This window comes from Vanellus vanellus (genome assembly GCF_965231255.1).
Source record: "Vanellus vanellus genome assembly, chromosome: 15".
In the NCBI taxonomy this organism is placed as follows: Eukaryota; Metazoa; Chordata; class Aves; order Charadriiformes; family Charadriidae; genus Vanellus; species Vanellus vanellus.
The window spans coordinates 8,020,943-8,046,960 of NC_138920.1; the positions used below are offsets into that span (position 1 = coordinate 8,020,943).

General features: G+C 51.4%; 1 protein-coding gene across 1 annotated transcript; it reads left to right on the forward strand.

The window, feature by feature from the left end:
• Nucleotides 1-756: 756 nt before the first annotated feature.
• Nucleotides 757-10,530, forward strand: SLC2A10 (solute carrier family 2 member 10; the record flags this gene model as incomplete). The annotated part of the gene is made up of 5 exons (XM_082491381.1): nucleotides 757-1,051; nucleotides 6,232-7,608; nucleotides 8,657-8,779; nucleotides 9,360-9,495; nucleotides 10,153-10,530. 5 exons carry the CDS (start codon nucleotides 757-759, stop codon nucleotides 10,247-10,249), a joined length of 2,028 nt encoding a protein of 675 aa, XP_082347507.1. The 3' UTR covers nucleotides 10,250-10,530.
• Nucleotides 10,531-26,018: the final 15,488 nt, after the last annotated feature.

Genomic DNA, 26,018 nt, shown 5'->3' on the forward strand with positions numbered 1-26,018 from the left:
CAAAGTGTGGGCACAGGGATAAACCCTCCAGTGTGTGAATTCTCAGCACTGACTCCCATTGCAGCTCAAAATTATGGATCTTGGCCAGTTCCCCCGGCAAGAAGATGGTACGGGCAGGGCGGGCTGTGGGGACCGGCCACCCAACAGAGGGTCACAGGGGCGTGGGGGAGCACCCTGGGTTGCCACAGGCTGCCACGCTGGAGACATCCCTACAATGTGCAGGAAACAGGACCCATGGGGTGACCACCAGTACTGACCAGTATTGCCAGCGAACCCCCCTGGGGTTAGGATAAAATAAAAGAAAACATGTGCAGTATGGCCTCATAACGAGAAAGCTCTCTGAGCTGTAAATGAGCACACGATAAATGCAGGTGCCTGGCGAGCTGGCGCCGTCCCAGCCAGCTGTAACGCTGGTGCCTGCTCATGGATTGTAATTTTCATCAATAACTGAATTGAGCTTGGTCACTTTGATCCCCTGAATTCCTTCTTAATAGTCAATCATAATTAGAGAATATGTGCTCGAGTGTGTGATAAACATTGCTGAAAACTGTGTCTTCCTTTTTCCAGGGTGGACTTCTCTCTCCTCTTGTATTTTTATTTTCATTTGTGATTTTTAAAGCCTCTTTTAGCTGCTCCAGCCCTGAGGTAGCGAGTAACATTTTCGGTAATCCCGGACGGGTTGCGTTCCCAGATGCAGGCTGCCGTTTCAAACGCCGAGCGCTTCAGGAAGTGCATTCCTGCGGCTCAGCCCTGGAGATGTGCTGTTCGGCTGCGAAGCAGGAACGCGCCCTCCTGCCCCTCCTGCCCCGCAAGCCCAGCAGCCAAGAGCGAGATAAGGATCAGATGGGGAAATGGCACTGCCAAGACACACAGTCTCGAGAGGAGGAGGAAAGCATCGCAGGAGGGAGCAAGGCTAGAAACGTGCCAGCAGACATGAAGCATGAGCCAGTCCTGGTGGGTCCAACCCATCCAGACCTTCGCATGCAGAGCTTAGGGACCAAAGCTACTGACTTCAACAGGCTCAGAATATCCATTAACTACCAATGGCACAGTAAGAACGATGTACTTTAAAAACTGCAAAGGACGATTTTTTTCCTGCAAAGGAAAAAAAAGAAAAAGAAAATACAAAGGAAGAATTATCCCTGCTGTACATCATAGCAGGCTTTCACATTTTTTTTCAGAGGACTATAACCCCCAGCCACACGCGACGTCAACACGGCGGCTGCATTTCTGTACATACTGATGTCATATTTTTGGCCGCCTTTTGTAAACATACCATAAAGCTCTGCCTATGCTCCCCAGGACCTCGTCTCTTTGTTGTCTGTGCTAATAATGTTTATTGCCCTGCCAGAGAACAGGCAGCCTCCAGAAAATGGTGAGGTGACAGATAAGTTAATGCTGAATGACCATGGAGAAAAATGTGATTTCTTCCTTCTTACAGTGAAACCCTTTGAGAAGGAAGGAATTGCTCAGGCAAATTGCAGATCACGTAGCCAAGAGTGGGTTTGCCCAGCAGCTGTGGAGGACTGTAGGTCCCCTCCGTCTCCAGCTCTCTGCCTGACGTGGTGGGGAACCACGAGCGGGTGACATCTCCAGTTCATAACACAACGCCCCCAGAATGTATAGGCTTGAGCTCTAGGGAGAAGCTGCAGGGGCCAGAGATCACGAGCACGATCACGCTGCATCCCCAGCATCCCCCTGTGTTCCCAAAACATGGAACATGTGCCCAGACAGAGAGCTGTAGCGCCTGCTGCCCACCGTGAACCGGCCTCATAATGCAGGCTCTTGGAGAAGAGAGAAAATTGCAGGCATTTCTCCTTCCGAGCATCAGGAGAGCTAGTTGTGATTTCAGAGCTGCTTAAACTACATTAACATGAATTACAAATCCTGTTGAAAAGCTCCTTCCATGAGCACCATTGGTTTCTGTCGGCTGGTGGTCGTGTTTGAAGCCATTCTTCACCTCGTGTGTGATCCCTGTGCAGCTGTCAGTCTGTATCAGATAGAAGGTTTTAGAAGAGGTATTTTTAAATACTGTATTTCCATTGAAATTAGAGCATATGAATGGGAAAGCATTTGTTTAATCTATGAACCAGGTAGGTGATTTGAAACACTTTTAATATTTACGATGACTTTGAGAAGAAACAAAACCAAAACCTTTGATCAACTGCTGCCTGTGTTGCAGGCCAGATACCCAACAGACTAAGGCTGAAAGGATATGCATGATCCGGTATTGCCCATCTCAAGCATCCCAAAACTATGAGTTGGAGCAAAAGAAGAGTTGGCACCACTGGTCTCCAGAACAGAGACATGACATACATTCCCCTACATAGAAGAATAATGACTCTTTAAATATTTCTCTTATATGTCCCATTAATTTAACGCGTGGAATGACTGAAAAAGCTTGTTCAAAAAAATATCACGTGTTCCTCATTCTTCACCCAACCTGTTTACTTTTGCCTGTGTCAGAGGGGTGTGCCTGCACCACAGGCACGATGGCCACTGACGCAGACCTCCCTCGACTCGACCCTGTACTGTAGCAAAAACCTTTACCAGCACGGGCTCCACAGGGTGCTGGGCTGGAGCTTGTGCTGTTATAACTGTGCGATTTAAGGAAACACTACGTGCAGTCACATCCCAGCTCATAATAGAGGTTTATGGTCATTTGCACTCATCCTTCAGCAGCAGTGCCTGTTGCGTGGCTCTGGGCAGGCTGTGCAAGTCCACTCCCAAGCATGTGACAGCACATCGCTCCTGCGCTGGTCCCCACACCAGCTGGGTTACAGCAAACTTCTGAATGTCGCGTGTACTTCATTGTGTGCACACGTACTTCACCACAGCACAACCCACCCAGCAACTGCAGTTTGCATGAACAGCACGGAGGAAGAATGTTCACGTTGTGTTAAAGAGTTTTCAAAGCACATCTAGGCATATCAAGTTTTGTAAAATCCTCATTTTACAAACTGGACGTTGTGATGCATGAATTTAGCCTCAGACTCAGGACAAAAAATATCTTGCATCCCAGTGTCTTTTATGCAGTAGCCAGCGGGAAGGTTTCCGTTCCACTGAGCAGAAAAAGAATGTTAATTGCAAGGAAAGTTGAATACTAAAATGCTTTGCCTAATGGAGCACTGTGCTGGGGGAAGGAGATAAGCTCCAGAGACTGATCCTTTCTTTCCAACAAGAGAAAGGTAAGAGCGCAAACTTAGTCATGCTGCTCTCTCTTTTTTTTTTTTTTTTTTTTGGGCTTTGAAATGGTCACTCCGTTCCTAGCAGGCTTTCCTCGGCTTTGCAACCAAGCCACCCAAAGACTATAATAAACCGTCAATCTGTTGTGGGCTTTCTTGAGGCTTTCTAGTGTAGAGGAGCGAAGCACTGCATCACAGAGGGTCTGCAGTCAGCCAGGAGAATCCCACTCCCGGCTAAAAGTGAGACAGACACCGGGGGCAGAGCTCTCATTCCAGCAACCCAAGCCGTACCCCGCCACATCCTCCTTTCCAGACCCTTTAGCAATACACCCCGACAGAACGTCCCCGGCCACCCTGGGCGGGCAGACCCGGTCACACGCCCGGCCCCGGCTCACGGTGCGGCGAGGGGGAGCGCGTCCCGCCGGACCCCCTCATCCCCCCGCCGTTACGCTCCTTCTCCCGCGCCCTTTGCATCAGCCCCCCGCGGCGCTGCCCCAGCAGCACATCCCGCCCGGGACCGACACCCCCCCCCCCCCCCGCCCCCGGCTCATCCGCCGGCTCGCCGAGGGGCGGGCAGGGCGACTACAAGCCCCAGGCTGCCCGGCCGGGAGGCAGGGCTGGAGCGACGTGGCGCTGCGCGGCCCCGCTCCGGCCGCCGGACCCCGCTCCGCTCCGCTCCGCCCCGCTCCGCGCCCGCTGCCGCGGAGCGCCGGGGGCTCTGCCCGCCGCGCCATGGGTGAGTGAGTGCGGGCCGGGCCGGGCCGGGCGAGGAGCGGGGCTGCGGAGGGCCGGGGGGGCTCCCCCGGGGTGCGGGGGCGGCGGCCAGTCCCTCCCGGGCCGGGGCAGGCGGGCGGGGAGTGGGCGCGTCCTGCCCCGGGAAAAAAGTTTTCCAAAAAGAAACCCCACGTTTTCAACTTTTCCTAAAGGCTGAGACTGCGTCTCCTCGCCCCCTCCCCCCCCCCCCCCCCCCCCCCCAACCCCTTTCTTTCTATTTTTTTTAGCACTTCCAGCAGCAAACACAGCAAACAGCCAGACAAGTAATTTCCTGTGGCACATCCCATTCCTAGGGCCATCCCAGGAGCGTTCCCGGCAGGAGAGGGCTGCATGCGGGAGCAGAGCGTGGAGAGGCCGCTACAGTTCTGCTAAAGGCAGCGGTGCCTGTTGGCACTGGTGTAAGCAAAGAGGGACTTCAGCAGTTCAAAAGTCATCCCAGTCTCGGCCAGGTCAGCGGCACTGGTTAGTGGTCGGTCCCGGAGCATGGCCCTCTGACCAGAGTGTGCCACAGGCAGGGAATCGCCTGGTACAGCTCCTTGGGAACTTTTTGTTCTCATGTGAACATCCGAAGAGTCCTCTGACTACATCAGAATAGGCTATATACATAGCTGGATTTCAATCAAAGTTTGTAAACTGTTACTGCTCATTAAGTTAACAAGAAATACAGCAAAATCTGATGGAATCCGCCATGGTATTTACAGTGGGGCTGTCTGTGTCTACTGGAGTTTGTGGCTTGAAACTAATGGCATGCCCACTCTACGCAAAGCCTTTTGTTCTCAGTGAGCAAATTTTTTTTTTCTAATTATCTACATAACGTGTACAAGGAGCAATAAAAGCAGTGCAGGTAGTCCCACAGAGTATGGTGGGAGGGACTGGCGTGTAGCTGGGATAGCAGAAGTAACACAAATGAAACACAGAGGGTTACAGAATAAATACAAATATAAATATAGCCATCACTGAGAAATAACCTTTATTGCTAGCTGTACTTAAAGGCTGAATAGAGACAATTCTTATTAAACACAGTTTTTGAGGAGGAAAAAAAGCCCTTAGGCAGGCTGAGGAAAGTTTTCCGTGGTCTGGTGGTTGTGTCCACATTCTTTCCACACAGTCTGCTGAAACTGTGAGTATTTCTAATTAAACAAAGCCAACTTGAGAGTTCAGATAGTATTATATGCTGGAAACCAGCACAAACCTCAAGCTAATGCACTTTGCCTGTGCCTTCAAAATTGTAACTGGGGTGGAGGCGCTGTCACTGCTGTTCCCCAGAAGTCCCTGCATCAGCTCTGGCTCTCATGCCCCACGCAATCCCCCCTGTCATAGCATGACTAATGGTTCACACGTGGTCACCCTTTCATCCTCTCCCGAAGGCGAGAAGCATGTGCAGCATGTGCAGCACATGCGAGAAGCACCTTGGGTTTTTAGGGTTGTTTGGGGTGGGCTGGTTGATTTGGGTTTGGTTTGCTTTTGCTGTTGTTTTTTCTTATTTTAACTAAACTTACATACTTACTAAACTTGCATACTCAGCTATGTGGGAAGGGCAAGGTCAAAGAATTGCTTCTTGTATTTGGGGTAGGCAACAGTGAGCTTTTCAGCTCATGATGAAGTTTGTCCTGTAGCCCTGGACCAGCCTGAGAAGGTTGTGCCTGGCTCAGGGATCCTGGGTGCTGTGTGCTGTAGAAGGAGAGATGAAGAAATCAGGGTCGTCCCCCCTCCCCAAAGTCATGCTGAGAGTGCAAGATTAACTGGGAGAAACAAACTTTTGCCAGCAGAGTTTTTAATGACAAGGTAGGGAGTGGGCACGCAGAGCCTGCAGTGAGAGGTGCCACATGCACTGAAACGTAAAAATGATAATGCAGAACAATTCAGAACCAGAAAGCAGAAGCTGTGTTTTCCTGCCCAGAATGAATTTTGTAATTAGAATCAAGGGAGACCACAGAGGATCCCCCTGTACAACTCCAGGCAGTACAAATCACCGTCCTCCACTTAAATACAAGCCTTAACTTTGTTAACAAAGTCCTGCTTTCACAGTTCTGCACCCCAGAGGAGTGCCCCTGCAGGTAGTGGCTGTGTGCGCAGGCCTGGTAGGTTGTGTGAATTTTTTGCAAGCGCCTCAACATGTGACCTGGTGAGCTACGGGGAAATTCAGCATCGTGGCTTTGTAGATGGAAAACACGGTGGGTGTCCTGGGAGAGCTTTTTCCAGCTTGTGCATGCTGATAACTTGCCTGCTAGCGCCAGAAAACTGAACCTAGCGTTGCTGGCTTGTTTTCCAGGTCGTACACTGCTCATCCTCCTCCTGTCTGCGACGGTCTCTCTCCTGGGTGGGCTGATATTTGGATATGAGCTGGGGATTATTTCCGGTGCGCTGCTGCAACTGCAGATAGACTTTCACCTCAGCTGCTTCAAGCAAGAAATTCTCGTGAGCGCCCTCCTTATTGGCGCTCTCCTCGCCTCTCTGGCTGGGGGGATCCTCATTGACCGCCATGGACGGAGGAGAGCAATCCTGGTCAGCAACTTGGTCCTGTTGGTTGGTAGCCTTGTTCTCACGTTGGCGAGGTCATTTATTGGGCTGATCATTGGGCGCATGACCGTGGGCTTTGCCATCTCTGTCTCATCCATGGCCTGCTGCATCTACGTCTCAGAAATGGTGGCTGCTCATCAGCGAGGGCTGCTGGTGTCTCTCTACGAAGCGGGCATCACCGTAGGCATCCTGCTGTCTTATGCGCTGAATTACATCTTTGCAGATGTGGATGAGGGATGGAGGTACATGTTTGGGCTGGCCATTGCCCCGACAGCCATGCAGTTCATGAGCATCCTCTTTCTCCCAGTGAACCCTATTAAATTAAGCTCGTGGGATTCAGACTGTCAGAAGGGCCTCATTCAATTGCAGAACACCGAGGACAGAGAGATGGCAAAGAGGGAGCCCTATAAGGAGAAGCATTACTCATTTATTGACCTTTTTAGGACCAGAGACAACATGAGAAGGCGGACTCTGGTGGGTCTGGGACTGGTGCTCTTCCAGCAATTCACTGGGCAGCCCAATGTGCTGGGCTATGCCTCCAAAATCTTCCACTCGGTGGGGTTCCAGAGCAACTCCTCAGCGATCCTGGCCTCTGTCGGCCTGGGGGCAATAAAGGTGGTGGCCACGCTCGTCGCGATGGCCTTTGCAGACAAGGCTGGCAGGAGAGTGCTACTCATGGCTGGCTGCGTGGTGATGGCCATCTCTGTCACCACCATTGGCCTCACCAGCTGCATAGCTCCACTGGCCATGGCCAGGGACTGCAAGGCAGCCGCAGACCCCAATGCATCCCACAGCCTCCCCCAGTACCCCCTGACGCCCATTGCCTCCCAGCCCGCTGTGTCACCCGTCCCACCAGCACCGAGTGCTGTCAAAAGTCAGGCAGGCCCTGGTTTTGCTGCCTCGGGGGGCTTTACAAAAGTTTTTGCCAGTACTCAAAGCAGAGAGGCTGCTCCCAAGTCTTCCCTCACTCAGACAAAGGGCTTGGTGGGTCAGTCCAAAGGAGAGACGGTGGGAAGCACAGGCCCTCCTTTCGCTGGTGCTCCCTGGGCAGAACATACGGTTTTAAATTGGATTACGCTGCTGAGTATGATGGCTTTCGTCAGCGCCTTCTCAATTGGATTTGGACCAAGTAAGTATGGTGTTTATACATCCTTCCGCTAACCCAGAGAATAAAACTAGGGCGGATCTTTACATTCTACTTGAAACATTCATTATGCGTCTGCTTTGCCGAGAAGCTCAGAGTCTGGGAGCTGGAAGTGTGTCTCCTTCTGCCCGCTGAATTATTTTCTAGTACTGCAGCTCTGTCAGCTATAGGGCTGATACAGCACTAAAATAACTTTCTCTTCCATGCTATCCCTATCCTTGTAATGTATTTTTTTCTGTGAAACTCATTGCAAAATCAGAGCATCCCACAAGCACTACCTAATCTTCCTAGCACCCTGGTGAGGAGGAAAATAGAGGGCTGAGGACAGAGGGCCTGAGAGGCTTCTGCTGTGTGGTAAAGAAAGTCAGTGGCAGAACTGGACGTGGAACCTCTGAAAGTTTCTCAGTATCAGTTGGTCTTTTTCTGAAATCATTTATTCATCAGGTGAGACTGGAGATTAGTTCTCACTTTCACGTGAGCTCTACTGTTTTCTGACATTTATTGCTTTAAATGCCTTGATGGGATACAACAGCATCTAACTCCAGAAGAAATATAGGTGAGCGAGCCTCATGGGTTTGACGCTGACCCTGTAAATTATTTAAAGCAAAATAACCCTGGGATAGGAGACACTACTTTAAGATATATTTATTGGTTTAGCTCTGATTTTAGCCCAAATGCAACATTGTCTCCCTAATCCTACCCCTTTCTCATTTCTTTACAAGGAGCGTGTCCTGAGAGCAGGTATGCCAGAGCTTTCCATCACCTCTGAGTGGAATGAGCAACTCCCCTGCTTTCTCCTTTGCTCCCTGGGCCTGGTCATTGGTATTTCATTCCTCTGTGGGGTGCTGAACGTAGGAGTTTTGAAGTGTTCTGCTGTGACCTGACTCTGAGATCGATGAATGTTTGACACCACCAGCAGCGGCTGCTGGGTGAAGCCAGAGTTTAAACCCCCTGCTGAAATCTTCCTTGCCCGTTTCCCATATAAATTGCTTAACCCCTACAACTGTTTTTCTGATCTCTCTAAACCGTGCAGTGACCTGGCTGGTCCTCAGCGAGATCTACCCTGCTGGGATAAGAGGAAGAGCCTTTGCCTTCTGTAACAGCTTTAACTGGGCTGCTAATTTACTAATCAGCCTCTCCTTCCTGGACCTTATTGGTAAGTGGCCGTCCCCCATCCCTCCAACTCCCACAGCTGGTTAGGGAAGGTGGCCGCCACAAACCATTTGGAGGTCAAGTGGCATTTTGAACCCTGGGGACTTGACACTGGAATAGGTGTGACCCTGATGCCTCTGAGAGCAGAAGAAACAGGCACCAGCAGCACTGGTCTGAGCCCTTCCACCACCTGTTTCGTGAAAATCATCCATTGCCCACTGGGCTGCACTGTAATACTGCAGCATCGGGAGACCATGGAGCTTACTGCTTCCATGCCAATAGCTTGATGTTCCTTTCTAGCAGAGCTCTTGGCTGAGGCACTCAGCAGGCGCTGCTGGGCCCTGGAGTTCTCCTTCCTTCTGTAGTGCTGCTGGCAAAGCCTGGTGTGGACCGTCCTTCTCCCTTGCTGATTCCTGGTCCAGGCCTTGCAGATAAGGAGCTTCCCTGCCCTTTTGAGGGCTTCTCAAAATAAAATGCCCCAGTCAGGCACCAGTGATCACTTGCAGTAAGCCCCCAGCTGCCTTTGTATCCCATGATGCGACCTGCCTCCAACAGACCCTTCATGCGCTTGAGTCTCTCTGCAGATGCCATTGGTTTCTCTTGGATGTTTCTTCTCTATGGACTGATGGGAGTGATGGCTGTTATATTCATTTATTTTTTTGTTCCGGAAACAAAAGGACAGTCCTTAGAGGAGATAGACCATCAGTTCTCCAGGAAACGGTACGTGTGCTGTTACACCAGCATGAGTGCTGGCTTTGGGTGCTTCCCACCAGCAGTCCCTGAGGTCTGTAGCACTGGGCGGCTCAGGGCTGTGTCAAAGTCTGGTCTCTGCTGCTGGAAAAATCTCAAGTTTGCGGCGGGGCTATGGGACGGGGCGTGAGAGCTGCAGCGCGGTTCACCAGCGGGTCACCGCACTGAGCCTTGCAGCCGTGCTGCTGGAGGACACTTGCGAGGAAAGGGGCTAAAAAACGGGGCTTGTGGTTGAGGGAGGAGAGCAGGACCAGAGCACGGCGCAGGCAGGTCGGGACTGCGAGGTCCTTAGAGTAACCCTGGACTGATCCTTCTCCTCTGGGGCAGAGGCATCTCCTGGTGTAACGCATGCCACACGTTCTCACCCAGTGATTTCCCACGCAAAGCCTGTAATTGTGGCTGGGCTGGGGAAGATCGAGAGGTATTTGTGCAGTTCTGGTCATGAAGGAGGTGGCAGGGCAAGCATCGCTGGAGCAAAGGGAGGTTGTGCAGCCGCGTGGCCCTGACACCAAGGGGCAGGACCACACAGATGGGGGCCGAGAGGGGTAACTGCTGTAAACCCCTGCCTGGCTCCTGGCTCCCTGCGAGCAGCAGCACCTGCAGCTGACCTTCGCCTTTGCCCGGCAGGCTGTGGGAAGGAAACGTGTTTAAGCGGAGACATGGAAGAGGAGCGAGCTGCACACAGGCGCAGTACCAGAGAGTGGAGCACACCAGCAGCACGTGAAGCCGATGACATGTCTGCAGCATTGCCCCGTGGAGAGGAGCAGGCTGTGCCAGCCAGCCAGTTCTTTTCCGTGGCCTTTAACTGGTGACCTCTGCTCAGAGATGGTTCTCACTGCAGTGCCTTAGATCTTGGGACATGCCGATAGCTGTCCTTTGAGTCCTTGGAGAATCATCGGTCCTGGGCAGAGAACATATCCTTCCTTTGATATATTTTTCATGGTTTGTATCTCCTATCGTCTAAGAGATTAATGGTTTTGTATGCAGGAATTAAAGCACAACTTCTGCTGACAACGCTCTCCATCTGTGCAGTTCATTGCTGAGCAAGGTATATTATTTTACAGGTCTTTGAGATAGTTGATGCTTTACAGAGGGCACAACAGCACGGGAGGATGTGTCAAGCGCTCAGCAGCGTACATTGATATTGTCACCCTTTGTAACACCTATGTAGGAGCCTGGAGTCTGAGATGGGAGCTAATGCAGATAAATGCCCCGTTTCTGTGGAGGCAGAAGGAGTATTAGCTCACGGGCTGTATTTCCCACGGTGCCAAGGCCCAGCTCCTCACCTGCCTGATCGCCCAAGGCCCACGCTAAACGAGCATAGACGTACATCTCACCTGCGTGTTTGGCTGCTTTCTTTTGTGCACAGGGGCTGCTTTGCATTCACGACCAGGATTTGCATGTACAAAAATGCATGCAGTATTCTGGTACCTTCTACAAGTTTTCCACCTCTTACAATTGCACTTTATTTGATTAATTCACCCCTCCTCCTGACACATGTAAATTATAAAAAAATGCCCTACTAGCACCACGCTCACTCCCCAAACCTTGTGAGAGAGGAGGAGCTGGTATCCTTCTGAACAGCCAGCCTTGCCTCTTGAACCCCTGAAGGAATTAAGCCCTGAAGCTTGGGTTTTTCCACTGAAAATGCAACTCTCTGAGGACCAGCGACTGCTACACTGGGCCACCTGGCCAACACAACAGGGACAAATGCAAAAGATGTGGCCATGTCACTCAAACCCCTGTCTCAAAGCGAAGCCACAAAACCACTGGAAATTTATCTGTCCTTAACTGCAGTTCAGTGCATGGCGGTCAGGTGTCTGCCATGGAAGTGCTTTTTTCTTCCCACTGAGCGATGGGGGTCACCCATGACCTTCGCCACCCACCTCACACCTCTGCTGCAGCTGGAATTTGGTATTTCTAAGTCCCTCGTGCACTGCAGATGCTGTCATCTCAAGGCACATAAGGACATCTGTAAAACAGAAAATGGATGCTCCTTTCCCGAAAAAAAAAAAAAAAAACAAAAACCCTCCTGAATATTGACCTGAATCGGGGGTCACTGATTTGGGGGGGAAGCATCAGCGCTATCCTAGGAGTTAAAGCCAGCCTCCAGGTTACAGCTGCAGACAGTGGCGGTTGATAACAGGGCCGGGTTCACCCGCGGGCCCCTGGCCACGGGGGACGGGAGCACAGGGATGCCTGCGTGCGCCCCTGGGTGAATTTGGTCTGGGGGGGTGGTGGTGGGATGGGGGGGTGGTACCGCGAAGGGGCAGCGCAGGTGACGAGCAGTTCTCCTTGCCGGGCTGTGCCCATCTGCCGCCCGCCCCGCCGGGGCAGCCCCCGGCAGCGGTCCGGGGGTGCACCGCGCCGGACGCGCCGCCAGGGGACACCCCGCCACCGCCGCAACGGCCCCCGCGGCCCGGCCACCCTGCGTCCGGCGTGTCACCCTCGGGGAGGGGGGGCGCAGACACATACACACACACACACACACCCCGACCAAAATCTCAGCCCACCTCGGACACAGCGTCTGAGCCAGAGGGACCCCCCGCGCCCCGCAGAGCGGGGGGTGCCGCTGTTCCCCCCCCTCCCCCCCCCCCCCATGCTGTGCCTCCGGGCTTGATGGAGGGAGATGGGAGCGGGAATTCAGGGGTACCCCAGCATGGGGGCGAGGGGATGGCGCTGGAGACCCTTGGGCCTCGCGAGGGGCTGGAGTGGGCCCGGGTGGGGGGCCTGGGCAGGGCTGGTTGGGTTGGGGGGGTGGGCAAGTTAGCTCTGGAGGCAGCAAAGAGGGCTACGGAAACTGCCGCGCTCTGTGGGTGACGGTACAGAGAGCTGTAAATTAGCTTGTTGTAAAGAGGATTAATAATGGCAGGGTAAGGGGGCTGTCTTTCCCGCTTTCTTCAGAAAAACATGATGCAACTTCCCAAACCCGACAGCTTCGGTCCGTAAGGCGGGGGGAACCTATGAGGGGCCGCGCAGCTCATCACACAGAGCGCACCACCTTTGGGTGCCTGTGCTTGCACAGGGCGCGAGGCAATGGGCGAGGAGGTGCTGGGAGAGCCTGGGGGATGCTGCAGGGCAGAGTCCCACCTCCCTCCGCTCCTGGAGCCCTTGTGATGAGGGGGTGTACGCACCCGGGAAGAGTGTCCTCCTGGGGACACTGCTCTGAAGCTGCTGGCTGGGGTGACGGGGTCCTGCATCTCCATCGCAGTGGAGCTTGGCTGGGGGGACTGAAAAGTGGAAAGAGTATAGAGAATTGTTAAATGAGAAGCTGAAGGGAAATCAGAGGGTGTAGAAATACAGATTTGCACCCCTTGTGAGAAGGATGTGTCCAGTATCCAGGGAAAGAGCAGCAGGGAAATAAATGATACAGCTGCAATAAATAAGGCGAGTTTGACTGGCAGACCCACAGGAATATTATTAAGCAACAAATCAAGAGCAAAACATTGAGGTGCTTCTGTCCCTATACTAGAAACTTAACACCCACCCCCACCCACCCCCCCCAAACATAATGCCAGGCTTTCCCATTGCCCTGAATGACAACCCCGATATCACTGTGGATTTCTTGAGATGAGAAATCCCAAATTCCAACAGGAAAAAACATAGAGCCAGGGCTGTGTTACTGACCCCTGATCAGGATAAAGGTAACAAGCAGCAAATATAAAATGAGACTAGAGAAGCTAGTCAGCTCAGTGATCCATCGGGGAGAAAAAAAAAATATCTATTTTTGGATACAATAATGAGTCTCCTGGATCAAGGAGTGCTGGAAGCGGGGAGGAGGGCTGCTGCTCTGGGTTTGGCGGGGAGTGGTGCGCGGGACCTGCTTCACAAGGTGTTTGTGGGAGACCTGCTCTCTGCTAGTGACCACAAAACAACCAATTTAATGCTGTAGTGGGAGAGAGCACACCAAATAAATCCAGCGTGTAGCTCTGCAATTTCAAGAAGGGGAACTATGAAAAAATAAGGTGATTAGTCAATAACAACAAAACAAAAAGGAACAGACAGAAAGCAAGGAGCCTGCAAGCAGTCTGGAGGCGATTAAAAAATGCTCTATTAAAGCCCAAGTAAAACATGTGCCACAGCTCAAAAAGAACTAAAAGGTCCTGAAAAACACCCTGCCTGACTCACTGCTAAGGTTAAGGAGGTATCACAGGGAGAAGGTCAGCCTTTTAAAAGTGGAAAGGTTTCCCACATGAGGAGAAAAGGAAAACCCATAAAACACAGCAAGTAAAGCATAGACAGAAAATTAAAAGAGCTAAAAAAGAGCAGGAAGATGTCCTTGCAAAGATTTAGAAAAAAAAAAAAAAAAAAGAGTTTCTTTAAATGTATCAGAAGCAAGGAGCTGGCCAGGGAGCCATTGCTCACTACAGAGGTGCACTAAGGTACTGATAAGGCATGACAAGACAGCTCAGGCACTTCTTTGTGTCGGTCTTCACTGCGGCAGGTATTTGGGAGATCCTCACACCCAGTTCATTCTTTTAAAGCCTGTAAGTTAGAGAAACTAGATCAATGCGACTTTACAAATGGCTACTGTACCAGAGGACTGGCAGGCTGCTCACGAGGCTCCCACCTACAAACCAAGATCTGGAAGGGGACGTTGGGAGCTAGAGGTGTCACCTCTGTCCCTGCTGGGGTGGTCGGGTCTGCACCAGCAGTGAGCACATGGGCAGACAGGCGGGTGGGAAAGAGCCAGGACACCCTGCTGCCGGAGAGGGAAACGTGCCTTGCCAGTGTGCTGGGACTCTAGGAAAATAACAGTACGCACACGGATAGGGAGAAACCAACAGAAAGAGCAGATAAAATAATTTTGCCAAAAGCTTTTTAAAATTTACATTGCCATGGGGTGGAAACAAAGGTCCTTTTATGGATTGAAACCTAGTTAAAAGATATTGTAGGTAGCAAAGCGCAGGGTTTAACACACAGACTTGGAGGACAAATGAGATTCAGCAATGGGGTTCCCCAAGAATCTCTTCTGGGTCTGGTTTTATTCAACATCTTCCTTTGTGGCATTGGGAAGGGAATAGACAGCAAAATCTCCAGGTTTGCAGATGATGCTAAGCCCTTTTGGAAAATAAAATGTTTTGCCAGTGAGAAACAGCTCCGGAAGAACCTTGCAGAAGTGAGCGAGTGGGTGAGCGGGCGAGAAGGGCAGCCGGGGTGGATGTGCCAGGGAAAGCTGCAGGCTGGTGCCAGGGGCCTCTGGAAGCTGTCTGAGGTTGGTGTGGATTGGAGGAGTCCTCGGCTGGGTGAGCTAGCTCCCTTCATCGTCATCTAACCGGACAAATGCGTCCCCGCTCTAAATTTGTGACCCATTAACGTAGCAACAGGCTGTTTCTCTTTTTCTCTCCCCTGAGGCTGAGACCTCATAAGACTAGAGGATACAGAAATGCTTGAGGCAGTGATAAATCTTCTTTAGTGGGCTTTTATTTCCTTTTCTTTCACAATATTTTCTTTAGTTTCCTAGCCAAATTTTTTTCTAAGGAAAGATTTCTGACTTCCTTTGAGCCACAGCTCAACATCTGTCCACATCGGGGGCTGAAGTAATACACTGTTAAGGGGTTTTGATGTCAAGCCCAAAACCCCACCAGGGATTTAGGCAGCTCTCCCCTTTCCTCCCTCCTCCTCTTCAAACAGCCTTTCATTTGCTCTCACTAATTGTGCTGTCATGCCTTTCTTTTTTCCCCCCGGTTGTGCAGACAGCCTTTCATGCAGACAGGTTTCGGTGACAGATGCCTGTGCCATGAGCTTTCCGAGGAGGCGGGTTGCGCTGCAGAGCGTGCGCATCGTCTGAACGCGCCGGGCCGCGCTGAAATGATCCAGGCACCCATCCAGCGCGGGGACAGATTAGGCAATGGCGTCCCTGCCCCCCCTCCCCGAGGAGCTCCTGGATAATCGCTGCCGGTCAGGAGAGCCCTGCCAGCCCCGGCCCACCCACAGACACCACTTGCTCCTCTAAGTGGGCAGGAAAAGATTATCTGAGCATCCCTTGGGAAATGGAAGGGGAGAGTCTTCAGGAGGATTTGGGCTGGGGACAAGGACACTGCGAAGCCCGATGTCCCAGGGGAGGTGGCTGTGGGTAAGAGGAGCACAGCCAGGGTGGGGGGGATTGCATGGGGTTGAAGAGAACAGTCCTGGGCTGTGCCCCCATCCCTGGGCATACACGGCCAGAGCCGTATGGGGGGTGTGAAGACAGGACAAGACTATTGCTTCCGATGACTTGCATGAAATTGTGGAACAGGGCTCGGGCTCGGCCCCGGGGGCCGTGTAAATCAACCTGCTGAAATGGAAACCTGCTCTCAGGCCTTGCCAACAAAAGGAGAACACCACTTTTGAGCAGCTACCAGGTCTGAAGGCATCTGGGACACAACCAGAAGCTAATCCTGGAAAGGCTCAAAGCTTGAATTTCCTAAAAGTTATGTTTGTGCCCGGGGAAGACTTTGTTGTTGGCAGGAAGACTGGGATATAGCATGTGGGGCAATGCACATCTTGAGTTCATAGATGATCCTTATCCTGTTATCTCTGTTTTCCAGCTCTTCTTTAGGTCAGAGGACAGTGAGCGGCTCACCCTGATTGTCAGCCAGCTCACAGAGCGCTCCTCAGAGGGGGCTGGGTGCCCAATTTGGGGACCTCTGCTGCCCCTTCCCCACAGGGTGCCTGTCCTGGCAGCCCCGCACACCTCCTGGTGCTCTCCCCCAGGTCCTCATCTCCTCCCCGCAGCAAAGGAGATGGCTGCACAAGCCACTGCCCCGGGGTCCGTGCTACGGGGTCAATACCATGCCAGAGCCAGAGGGGGAAGTGAACTCGATGTTTATCCCTTTTTTTATCTGATTAGAATTTTTTTCTTGTGTTTTAAATACCTGTCTGCAAAGATTTCCGAGAGAGAGAGAAGCATTTTGTCTATTCCAGGGTCTGCAGACTGGGACAGGCTGGGAGGTGGCGGGGTCAGGGGCACTCAGCACTGAACTGCAGGAGGTTTTAAGTGAAGTTACGGTGCCCTGTCAGGGTGGACTTTTAGAAAGCACTGATAACAACCCACCACCACCACTTACGTGTGCTCCTGTAGTGTGCCATAGTCAAAATCTGAATGAGGTAAGAAATAAGTACAAACCTTGGCTTGTTATTGCTGGTGCAGACTGACTTCAGAAACCAGCTTGTACACCAGCGATGTAAAGCTTGAGGGGCAGCACGTACCATCACCCAGTCCTCGAGCTCCAGTGGTGGTAACGTGATCAAGGTGACAGACTGAAAACAGAGGGAAGTGTCGGTCCCTGCTGCAAACGCTCCCACAGCTCAGCAGAGAAATGCGGGGACGAGGGTGCACGTCGCTCTTGTGCATGTGAAGGCAGCACGCTCGAGGACTGGATCCTGCTTAGTCTCTGCTTGAGGGGATACAGGGCTGGATGAAAGAAGCCAGGATACATGAAATATGATAACTGGAAAAAATACAAACCAGAAGATGGGCTGTTTAATGCACTACAGATCCAGCAAAACAACCAGAGCCGAACAAAAAACATACCTCGTATAGGAACAAAGACACCGGCTCGACCCAGGGAGAACCTGGAAGGAGAAGGGTGTGTTGAGATGTGCTTTGTTAGCTTGCCTGTCTCCAGGCACCGCATGGATCAGACCCAAGCCCAGTCTGTGACGGTGGCTTTCTCCTTTCACTGCATCTCTCCTGTCCACTCCAAAGTGCTCCTTCCAGCACAAGCACCTCCAAGTTCCCCACGTTTGGTGTCTGTGCCCTGTGCCCTTGTTCTTCCTGCTCTCTTCCTTCTTGCTACTGCTTCTGCCTCCGCCCCCGCCCGCCCAGCCCCGAGGTCTTCCCTTTGCTTATTGAATTAGCAGAAGGAGAGTTGCTGTCACTTTTAATCATAGGAGTAAACCAGGCAGAAAAATAAGGTCTCCCCTAAACACCAGGACGCTGATGGTTTGCAGAATGAGTTGCTCTGACAGGTCACCCACCTACAAATGTCTGTATGGAGCCAAGATACCGTGGGCTGGGAGAGAGACCTGAGGTGCGGTACTGGGCAATGCAGAAACCAATGCTCTGTCCCTGGACCAACCGGGACAAATTCAGCCTCTGGATAAGCAGGAATCACATAATTACCTTCACTGGGACATTGTGCCGGTTGTCTCCAGGTACTTGTGAGCCGCTGAGCTGAGCTCTCCACAGTAGGAATCCTTTTCTCCTTGCCACAGTGGCAGGAGCTGCAGGGAGCTGGCAGTTGTCGGGAGCCATTTCCCCTTGGAAAGCTCCTCTGCGAGGGTCTGGGGGAAATAATCGCGCTCGGGCACCACAGTGGCTCAGTGACAACCCTGGCGCCGACGCCGTGGCTGTACCTGTGCTCACCGACAGCCCTTGGGGGCAACAACCGTCCCTTTGTTCCCACTTAAACTCACAGCTGAGTACCGGTGCGTGTTGTGACCTCCCGCAGCAGTACAAATAAAAATGTCAGTACTATGACTATTAATAGTGTTTCTATTCCTGCTGCCATTATGATTGCTTTTGCTACTATTAATAATAATATTTACATATGCAAAACCACAGATGCAAGACAGATGGTTTGGTTAGGACCTCTGAAAAAACTTGTCTCTGCCACATATATTTATGACAAAGACAGAGGGTTAACCACACAGAGTGCCACATAGAGAACAAGTAGACGGGGAAAAAGAATGAAATAATTCCTTCCATATTCCTGACAGAGGCCAAAACTCATCCATTCCCCTCTCTCTGCTTCTCTCCTTTCTAGCATTTGACACTCTTTTCCAGTACCGGGTCAGGGATGGTTTCCATATTTGTTCAGACTTGTCTAATTTTATTTTCCAGTTCAGCTATTATTTTTTCAGATGCAGCTTTTCCTGATGGGTGGAAAATACAAAAGGAATCGCTCATCTGCTCCCTGCAAACTTTTTCCTGACCGCTGGGAAGCTCAGGCACTATTCCAGGCCTGGAGTAAACCTTGCCTTGTGGAGAAAACTTGATCCTTGTTTGCCGAGTTCACACGTCTGGGAATAATTTAAGCTAAGGGGAAAAGCAAAAGTGAGAAAAAGACAACAACCATCCCTGAGCCCATCTCGTTCCCTTCACCATGCGGCCCTGCCTGGGAGGACATCCGTGGTCATGCAAGACCAACGACCGCGTCTCCACTACTGGCCTATACTGTAAAGCAAGAAAGGGGCAGCACAGGCAGGGCAAGACTCCTGGCAGTTTCACGGGACAAGAAGGTAATGGAGAGCCTGCCAGCAACACGCCATCCCCCCTGCTTTCGGCGGCGGCGGCTGCTGTAGGGCTGGGCTCTCGGTAGCAGGCGGCGGAGGGGCTTGGCTTGGGTGGCCACCTTGCTCTTTGCTCCTGGTTTTCCCACCAGGATGAGGAGAAACAGCAGGACAAAGCCAAAACAAGGACCTCTCTCGCCTGCATTGACAGCTAGCTTTGAACGAGCATTGTGCAGGAGTCCCACGAGCACAGATGGCTTCCCTGTGGGCACGCTTCGGTCTCCCGTCCATACGTACGGTTGTGTGGACACCAGAGGCACCCACGGGTGTTGTGTTTGTGGCCAACAAGACTCCCCAACCCTTTTCCACTGACAAACACCTTTGGGGACACCCCGATCTCCCCGGGCAGCCCCAGGCCCAGCTGCTCCTTCTATGAGCAGGAGGAGGAGGAAGAAGGGTCTGTCTATGCGCTCTGCCACGACACAGCAACGCTTAAATGGACAAAGCCACCGAACAACATGCTAATGAGCGCAGCGCAGCATCCCCAGGCACTAATGAGTAATAAAGTGCCCCAGAAACTAAAGAGCCCCCAAGTGCTACTGAGGACTAAGTAGTCCCCAAATACTCACATCTCTCTCAGGTCAAATTCCACTCTTTAAACCAATCCCCATTACATTTTACACATCGGGCTGTAGAAGGCCTCGGAGGGGCTGTTAGGTTCTATTGTAGGGGAATAAAGCAAGTGTCAAAAAGACTTTTAATGCCCAGTTAAAAATGGCCAAAATACAGCCTGCAGTTACCTGATAAGCTGCAAGGTCTCTACTGGGAGAAATATTTTGGTTTTTAAATTGTCTCAACCTTTGCACACTTACAAGAGCCTGGCCTTGGCTCTAAAATAAAGCTTTGTCAAGTACATTAAAACAATATTAAAAGTTTGGCTTTTGTTCCATAAAGACTTTTAATGCTTGTTGGTTGGGGTTTTTATTTCTTATAATGGTTACGACTGGTAATTATTGAGCATATCAGAGCGCTGCAGATCTCTGCAGCTCTGTGCAGTTTACAGCATCAATACTCCTCCCAGCACGGGGGCTGTCCCGTCCCTGCCATCCCCGCTCCGCCGGTGTGGGAACCAAAGAGCTCAGGGGGGATTAACATCTCCAGAGATGCGTAACAGGGCAGTGCCAGAGCCAGAGGGCAATGCCCGAGCCCCACGGCCACAGGCTCTGCTCATTGCAAGAGAAAATATCCCTCCTCTTCCCGCAGTGCAAATTACCCTCTTACCCTTTACAGGGAAACTTGAGATATTGCACCCATTTACTGGTTCAATTAACCCTTTCTGTGAACTACCCAACAACAGCTATGGACTATGCCTGGACTCTGGTGCCCATCACCATGGGTCTGTTGGTGTTTTTTATGTAGATATTTGGACATTGAAAAAGTTAGATGTCTGAACAGCTAGAGTTTTTTTTCAAAGCAGATCTGTAATTCATTCAGAGATTCAGCCTCAGAGCCACAACAGCCAAGAAAGCCAGGGTTCACGCCGCGGCAGGGTGTTTCTTACCGTCCCACGTTGTTCCTCTGTGCTGTAGGGCTCTCCGGGGTGGACCAGCCCTGTGGTGCTGTGTCAGTGCTATCGCTGGGCTTTGGGAAGCATGTTTGTGTAGCAGTGAGGCCAACACACAAAATTAGTGGCATTTGAAGTTCAGTGCGAGTCTTGACTGTCAGAAATGCAGCATTAAAAGCAAAACTTAAAGCTTCCATGTTGCAAAACCTATTAGCTGCTTTACCGTTTTTGCAGTCATGCCAGTTCACTCATACCGGAGCTTTTACCAAAGCATGACAGCTCATATGTTTAGCTTGGGCCAGGCTTAAAGTTCTGATGAAGCCTAATCTTGTGACCTGTATTTACTTTGGCCGGGGATGCCTTTTGCACAGACGACTTCCTATCCTTCCTAATCTTTCCCGCAGGAAAGGAGCTGGGAGTTACGAGCAGGGGGAGGAAGGCAAAGCCAACCAGACACGCAGCAAAAGAGAAACAAGCGCTGCACATGTCGGTGAAGCGGGCCAGGTTCAGGGACCCTGTCTGTTAAGGGAAGGAATTAAAGGGGGAGTCAGCACCTCCGCTGTCATCATTTGAGATGCATCAAATCCATCATCGTTTCTCTGGAATTTTACCCATCTGGAAATATGGCTGGCTGCAACTGCGGCAGCTTCACAGCTTAAGGATGGAAAAGTCTCTGCTTGGCTTGAACTTGTCAAACCTCCCACTGAAACAGAGAAGAATTTTGTGGGTATAAAGCCCCAGCAACCCCCTGGGACTTGACACCGAAGGGCTGCTCATGGGTCCCGGCCGTCAGTCCCCTGCGGAGCGAGCTGGCTCTCGGCAGCGCTGCAAAGCTCCCGTGGAAGGAGCTGCTCTCTCCTGTGGGACAACAGAGGGAGCATGGACCCTTCGTCAGGCAGCCTAGCTGGATGCCAACAGTTAGATAGCACAAACTCCCTCGCTCCTTACCCTCATTTCTACAACCGAAAGCTACCCGAGGACAAGCATGTGTAAACACCAGCCTTGGGCATCACGCTTTTACCACCCCTCTAAAACCCGCCTCTTCACATCCCCTACAACCACAGGCCACTTAACATTATACTTCGATTTGCTGCAAATTCTCCGAAAGAGATCAGGGACTCTGGAACCTGTCCCAGTCCTCACCGTCTGCTTTAACGCACAAAGGTCTGTGGAGAAATTCTACAGGGACCCTTCTGGTGCGATTACAGCTTGAGCTACACGCAGGAAATACCCAGCCTTCCCCTTGGCCTCACCTTCCATTACTTCACAACCCCTAAACAGTAGCCGTAAGATTAAACACAGAGAAAAAAAAAAAAAAAAAAGAGAGGAAAAACCCAGCACACACACTGGTTGTTTTTTAAGAGAAAGGCAGGACCCTGTGGCGGCATTTACCCAGCTCCGGGGGCACGCGTCATCCGGGACGTGACACCATTTTCCCACGAGAAGTCAGATGCATGAAGTACCAAATTGCTTTCTAAAAATGTCTTTCCTATGTTTTGAAGTCACAAGGTAAGCACAGACATACCTTTCTAACGCAGCAGTGAGACACTATGCACTGTGCTGGCACTAGAAGTGCTGGTGAGCTTCACAAAAATCACTACTTTATATTCAGAAGCAGGGTTCTAAATGCAGAGACATAACAATGGGGCAGAGGGCATTTTTGGAAGACAAAGAGCCAGTCAGGTTTGGACTGTGTTTGATATCTTCGGTTTGACCAATTCCCATGAGTTGAAATAAAAAGTTCTGAGTAGCTGGAAATATTCCCCAGTTTTATTCCCACGGAAGAGAAAGTGCTTAAAAGCATTCTAAGGTTAATGGGAACGTGATGAAAGAACCATTTCTGTAGAGCAGCATTTTGAGTAAATGCCTCCTTTAAATGCATTTTCCAAGCATTATAGCAGAGAAATTTGGGATAGGGTTCAAATCTCTCTCAAACTTCTGGAAAGTGAGTTGCAAGGAAGCAATCTATTGCGCTGCTACAGAGATGCTCCGGTTCATGGCTCAAGGGCTCTGCAGTGGCCGAGCTGGGGCTGCCGGGAGCCAGCACCCACCGACGGGGAAACAGAGCACCCACGTTTGCTCTGATAAAAACCCTAAAACCCGGCACAGCCACCCAAAAAGTGTATGCACACTGCCCGCAGGGGTTTGTCCCAGAATGTCTTTCCAAAGCTGACTGACACTTTTTGCCTCAGAGGGGAAAGCTGTCATCCTAAAGCTTCCCTAATTAAGCAATTGGGGAGCGTGGGAGCACGCTGCACCCCTAATTCCCACCTAACCATTGGGCCGGGAACTGGGGTGTGGAAATACAGCGAGTTTAATCGGTAGAGGGGACACATTTTCCTGCTGGTGTAAAAGAGCGTACGGCAGCCTTGCTTTACAAAGCCAGAACTGCACTGGGGCAGAGCGCGACGCCCCGCAGCAGCTCAGAAGCCATCAATTACTAAATGAGCGACGGTGACGAGTCTCCCTCACCACCAGCGCATGGTTACCCGCTCCGAGGGGGGCTGGGATTTGCAGCGGGGGTCACAGCAGTTGCAGGTGCACGCCGGGTGCTTTCCAGCACCGTGCCGGGCGCTTTCCAGCACGGCGCCAGCTACCCAGGCTGCACGCGCAGTCGCTGCGACCGCACGCGAAAGCCGGTAGTGCAATTACACACGGACCGTCTTGATTATTCAGCACCACCATTTTTTTACAAAAGAGAAAAAAAGAAAACCTCCCAAGCGTCGCAAACAGTTGAATAATTACTATTTAATAGTTACTCTATTTTTTTTGTTGTTGTTGTTTACAAATACTTACACTGGACTAAAGTGGTTGCAAAGATTTTGATAAGAGTGTCAAACCCACTATCAATGTTAGGGGAAAGCCTGTAAAGGCCACTGGTTTTTAAACTAATAAAGAGCAGTTTAATGTGCACTGTGTATTGAGTTTAGTTCTGTAACAACTGCCTTAAAGGTTACCTCTCAGCAAAAAGGTGATCAGTAACAATAAAAAAACCCGCTTCAGCACAGATATACATTTCAAACCCGATGGCTCCGGCGCAGCGAGGGGTGTATTTATGCGGAACACACAGAGAAGTCTCTCGTGCGACTTGCTGAATCAGGACCTTAAAGTGGGAGCTATTTTCCACCACCACGCCGTGCTTTTGTAAGGCACTGAATGTTAAATGACCCTACCAAAAACGAATGCCAGTCTCACCACTGACGTGCTCTTGTCCCCTCCGCTCCAGCGCGGCCCTGCCCGCGTGTGTCCGAGCCCAGAGGTGAGGGCACAGCAGACCAAATCGATTGCACACGCCCATGCCATGGATGTTAACGAACAAGCTCCTCGTGACCCCTCGCCTTTCTGCCACGGGAAAAGGTTGGGAGACTCGTTTCCCCCTGTTTGCAGGAACAAACGCCAGCAGCTTTACATCGCGGGAAAGCATTATATTAACGAGCATGCTTCATCACATAAGCTACACTTCGCAGCGTAGTTAAGCAGCTACGCAAACCGCCAAGCTACGCCGGCCAAGATCTCAGGATTCACCAGACTGAGGAAATAAGGAGCTTTGCGTTTCTGTTGACTCGGTTTCAGTGCCACAGAAGGCACGGGGAAGAACGGATGGAAAGAAAGGCTCTGGTGACAGACTGATCAAGCTGAGTTAGCGAGAAGCGATCGGACCAAAGCAAAGCAGATAAGGCGGCTGCCCGCAGGCAGCCCGGCCAGGGGCTGCGCCTGCCTTCCTGTTTGTGTTTACCGGGACATCGCTCCTGCCGCCGACTGCATTGTGCTTGCAGGGAGCAGGGGCTCCGGTGATGGACGGCTTCTGCGGAGATCCTTTGTACCTGCCAACAAGGCCCAGCAATAAACAGCCTGAGGCAGCACCCGCTTCATTTCCTTAACACGTAAGCGCGCTGTGCCCCGCTTTCAGATCCCGCACAGGAGCCAGCTTGCAGCTGCACAGCGTACGTGTGTCCAAACAATCACACACCAGCAAGTTCCTGCAGCTCTCTCCGTCTCTGGAGGGAGGTGAGATACCAGCCAAAAGCTGGTAAAGCAGCTGAAAGCCAAAAGGAGAAAGCAACGGGTGCTTTATCTATTACCTGAGGATCACAGACCGTTTGCCTGTATGGGATGCCCGTGGAAAACGACCAGCCTCATCTTGCAGCTTAGCAGCATTCCCGGCACGTGCTTGCATTTCGTTAGGAAGCCGTGCCGATGTTCAGACATGGGTCACCTCCGAGAGCCACCAGCCAGTCTTCCTGGCCCGCGATGCTGGCACTGAGCACCGCTGGCGCTGGAAGAGTCCCCAGCAGGCAGACACCCCCTCGCAGCTCCACGAGCCATATATCAGAGAAAGGGTAGGAAAGGGGTTTAGATCAGCTGCATTCAAGCACTCATTACCAAACCGTCTTAATCCAGGCAAGGGAAGAGGCAACGTGCCCCTCACCCGGGCATCCACAGCCGTCGCTCCTCTGAGAACCTGTCCCCAATTCGCCTGCTCTGACAACCATACTCCCTACGGTCGGCACCCAGCCTGTAGCCAGCATGGCTGACTCTTTGCAGAAGCCCACAATCTTTAATTTAGCATTGACCTTGGCCTGCATAACATCCAGCGGAGAGTATCAAGGTGTGTGACCTCAGCCCGTCCCAGTCCCTCAGCCACCCCAGCCCCGGGACTCCTGCCGCCGCCGGCGGGAGCTCCCTGCACCGAGCAGCTCCAGCCGCAGCCCTGAGCGCTCCAACTCGCCGGCGTGTTTGCAGAGCAGAGCGTGTCATACTTCTAAAGAGTGACAAATTACCAGGAAGGGCTCCCCCCGCACCCCAGCTCCGCTGTGCACAGCCGAATTCCCCCGTGCCGCATTAACAGCTAATAAAACAATAGAGCTTTTAGTGGTGGACTTCAAAGGGATCTCGGGCAGATGAATGAATTTAGCATTTCTTCACTTACTGTCAGCACTGGGGGAGAGAAGGGCAGGCTGAGGTCGAAGGCTTCAGCAGGCAGCGGCAAACAAATACAGCCTGGTATTTGGGCTACTGCAGAAAAAAAGAGCGGTAAATCAGCTAAGCAGTTGGTAAGTACTAGGCTTTTCTTCTCCTTTATCGCTGCTCATCCACTTCAGCTGCCCTATTCTCTTTTTTTGTTGTTTGTTTTGTTTTCCTGTGCTACATGACCACTACAAAAAAATACCATCAAAATTAGAAAACCCCCATAGTTACACCTAAACCACAGGCCAAGTCACCAACAGCTCATTACAGTGCGGAGAATCTTTAGGCAGCCTGGCCCAAACTCAAGCAAACATAATTATTTTCAGACACAGCAACACAATTGTATTTAGTAGATGTGCCTTCAGGTCCTGCAGCTAATTTACAACTATGTGCCCATCTACAAAATGGTTTCTGCAAACCATTAGCTCATTGACATGTGCTCTTACAATAAGCATCTATATGAATTAAGGTTTGAATTGCGCAACTAAGAGTGGATTAACATTACTTAAAAGGTTTTTCCCTTTTCAGAGCTGGAAAAGGCAGTACGAGACAGCAGGAAAAGTGAATGGAACAGTATTTGTTGCAGATAGCATAGCTCAACTCACGCCACCTTAGCCACGTAGATCAAGACTCTCCAGCAGCTTGGTCCCACGGGGAGCGAGGGGGACGCAGAGTTGACCAGCGTAAACTGCACCTGCAGTGGAGATTCTTGCTGGTGGAGAAGACAGTCAAAGCTTCGCAGCTC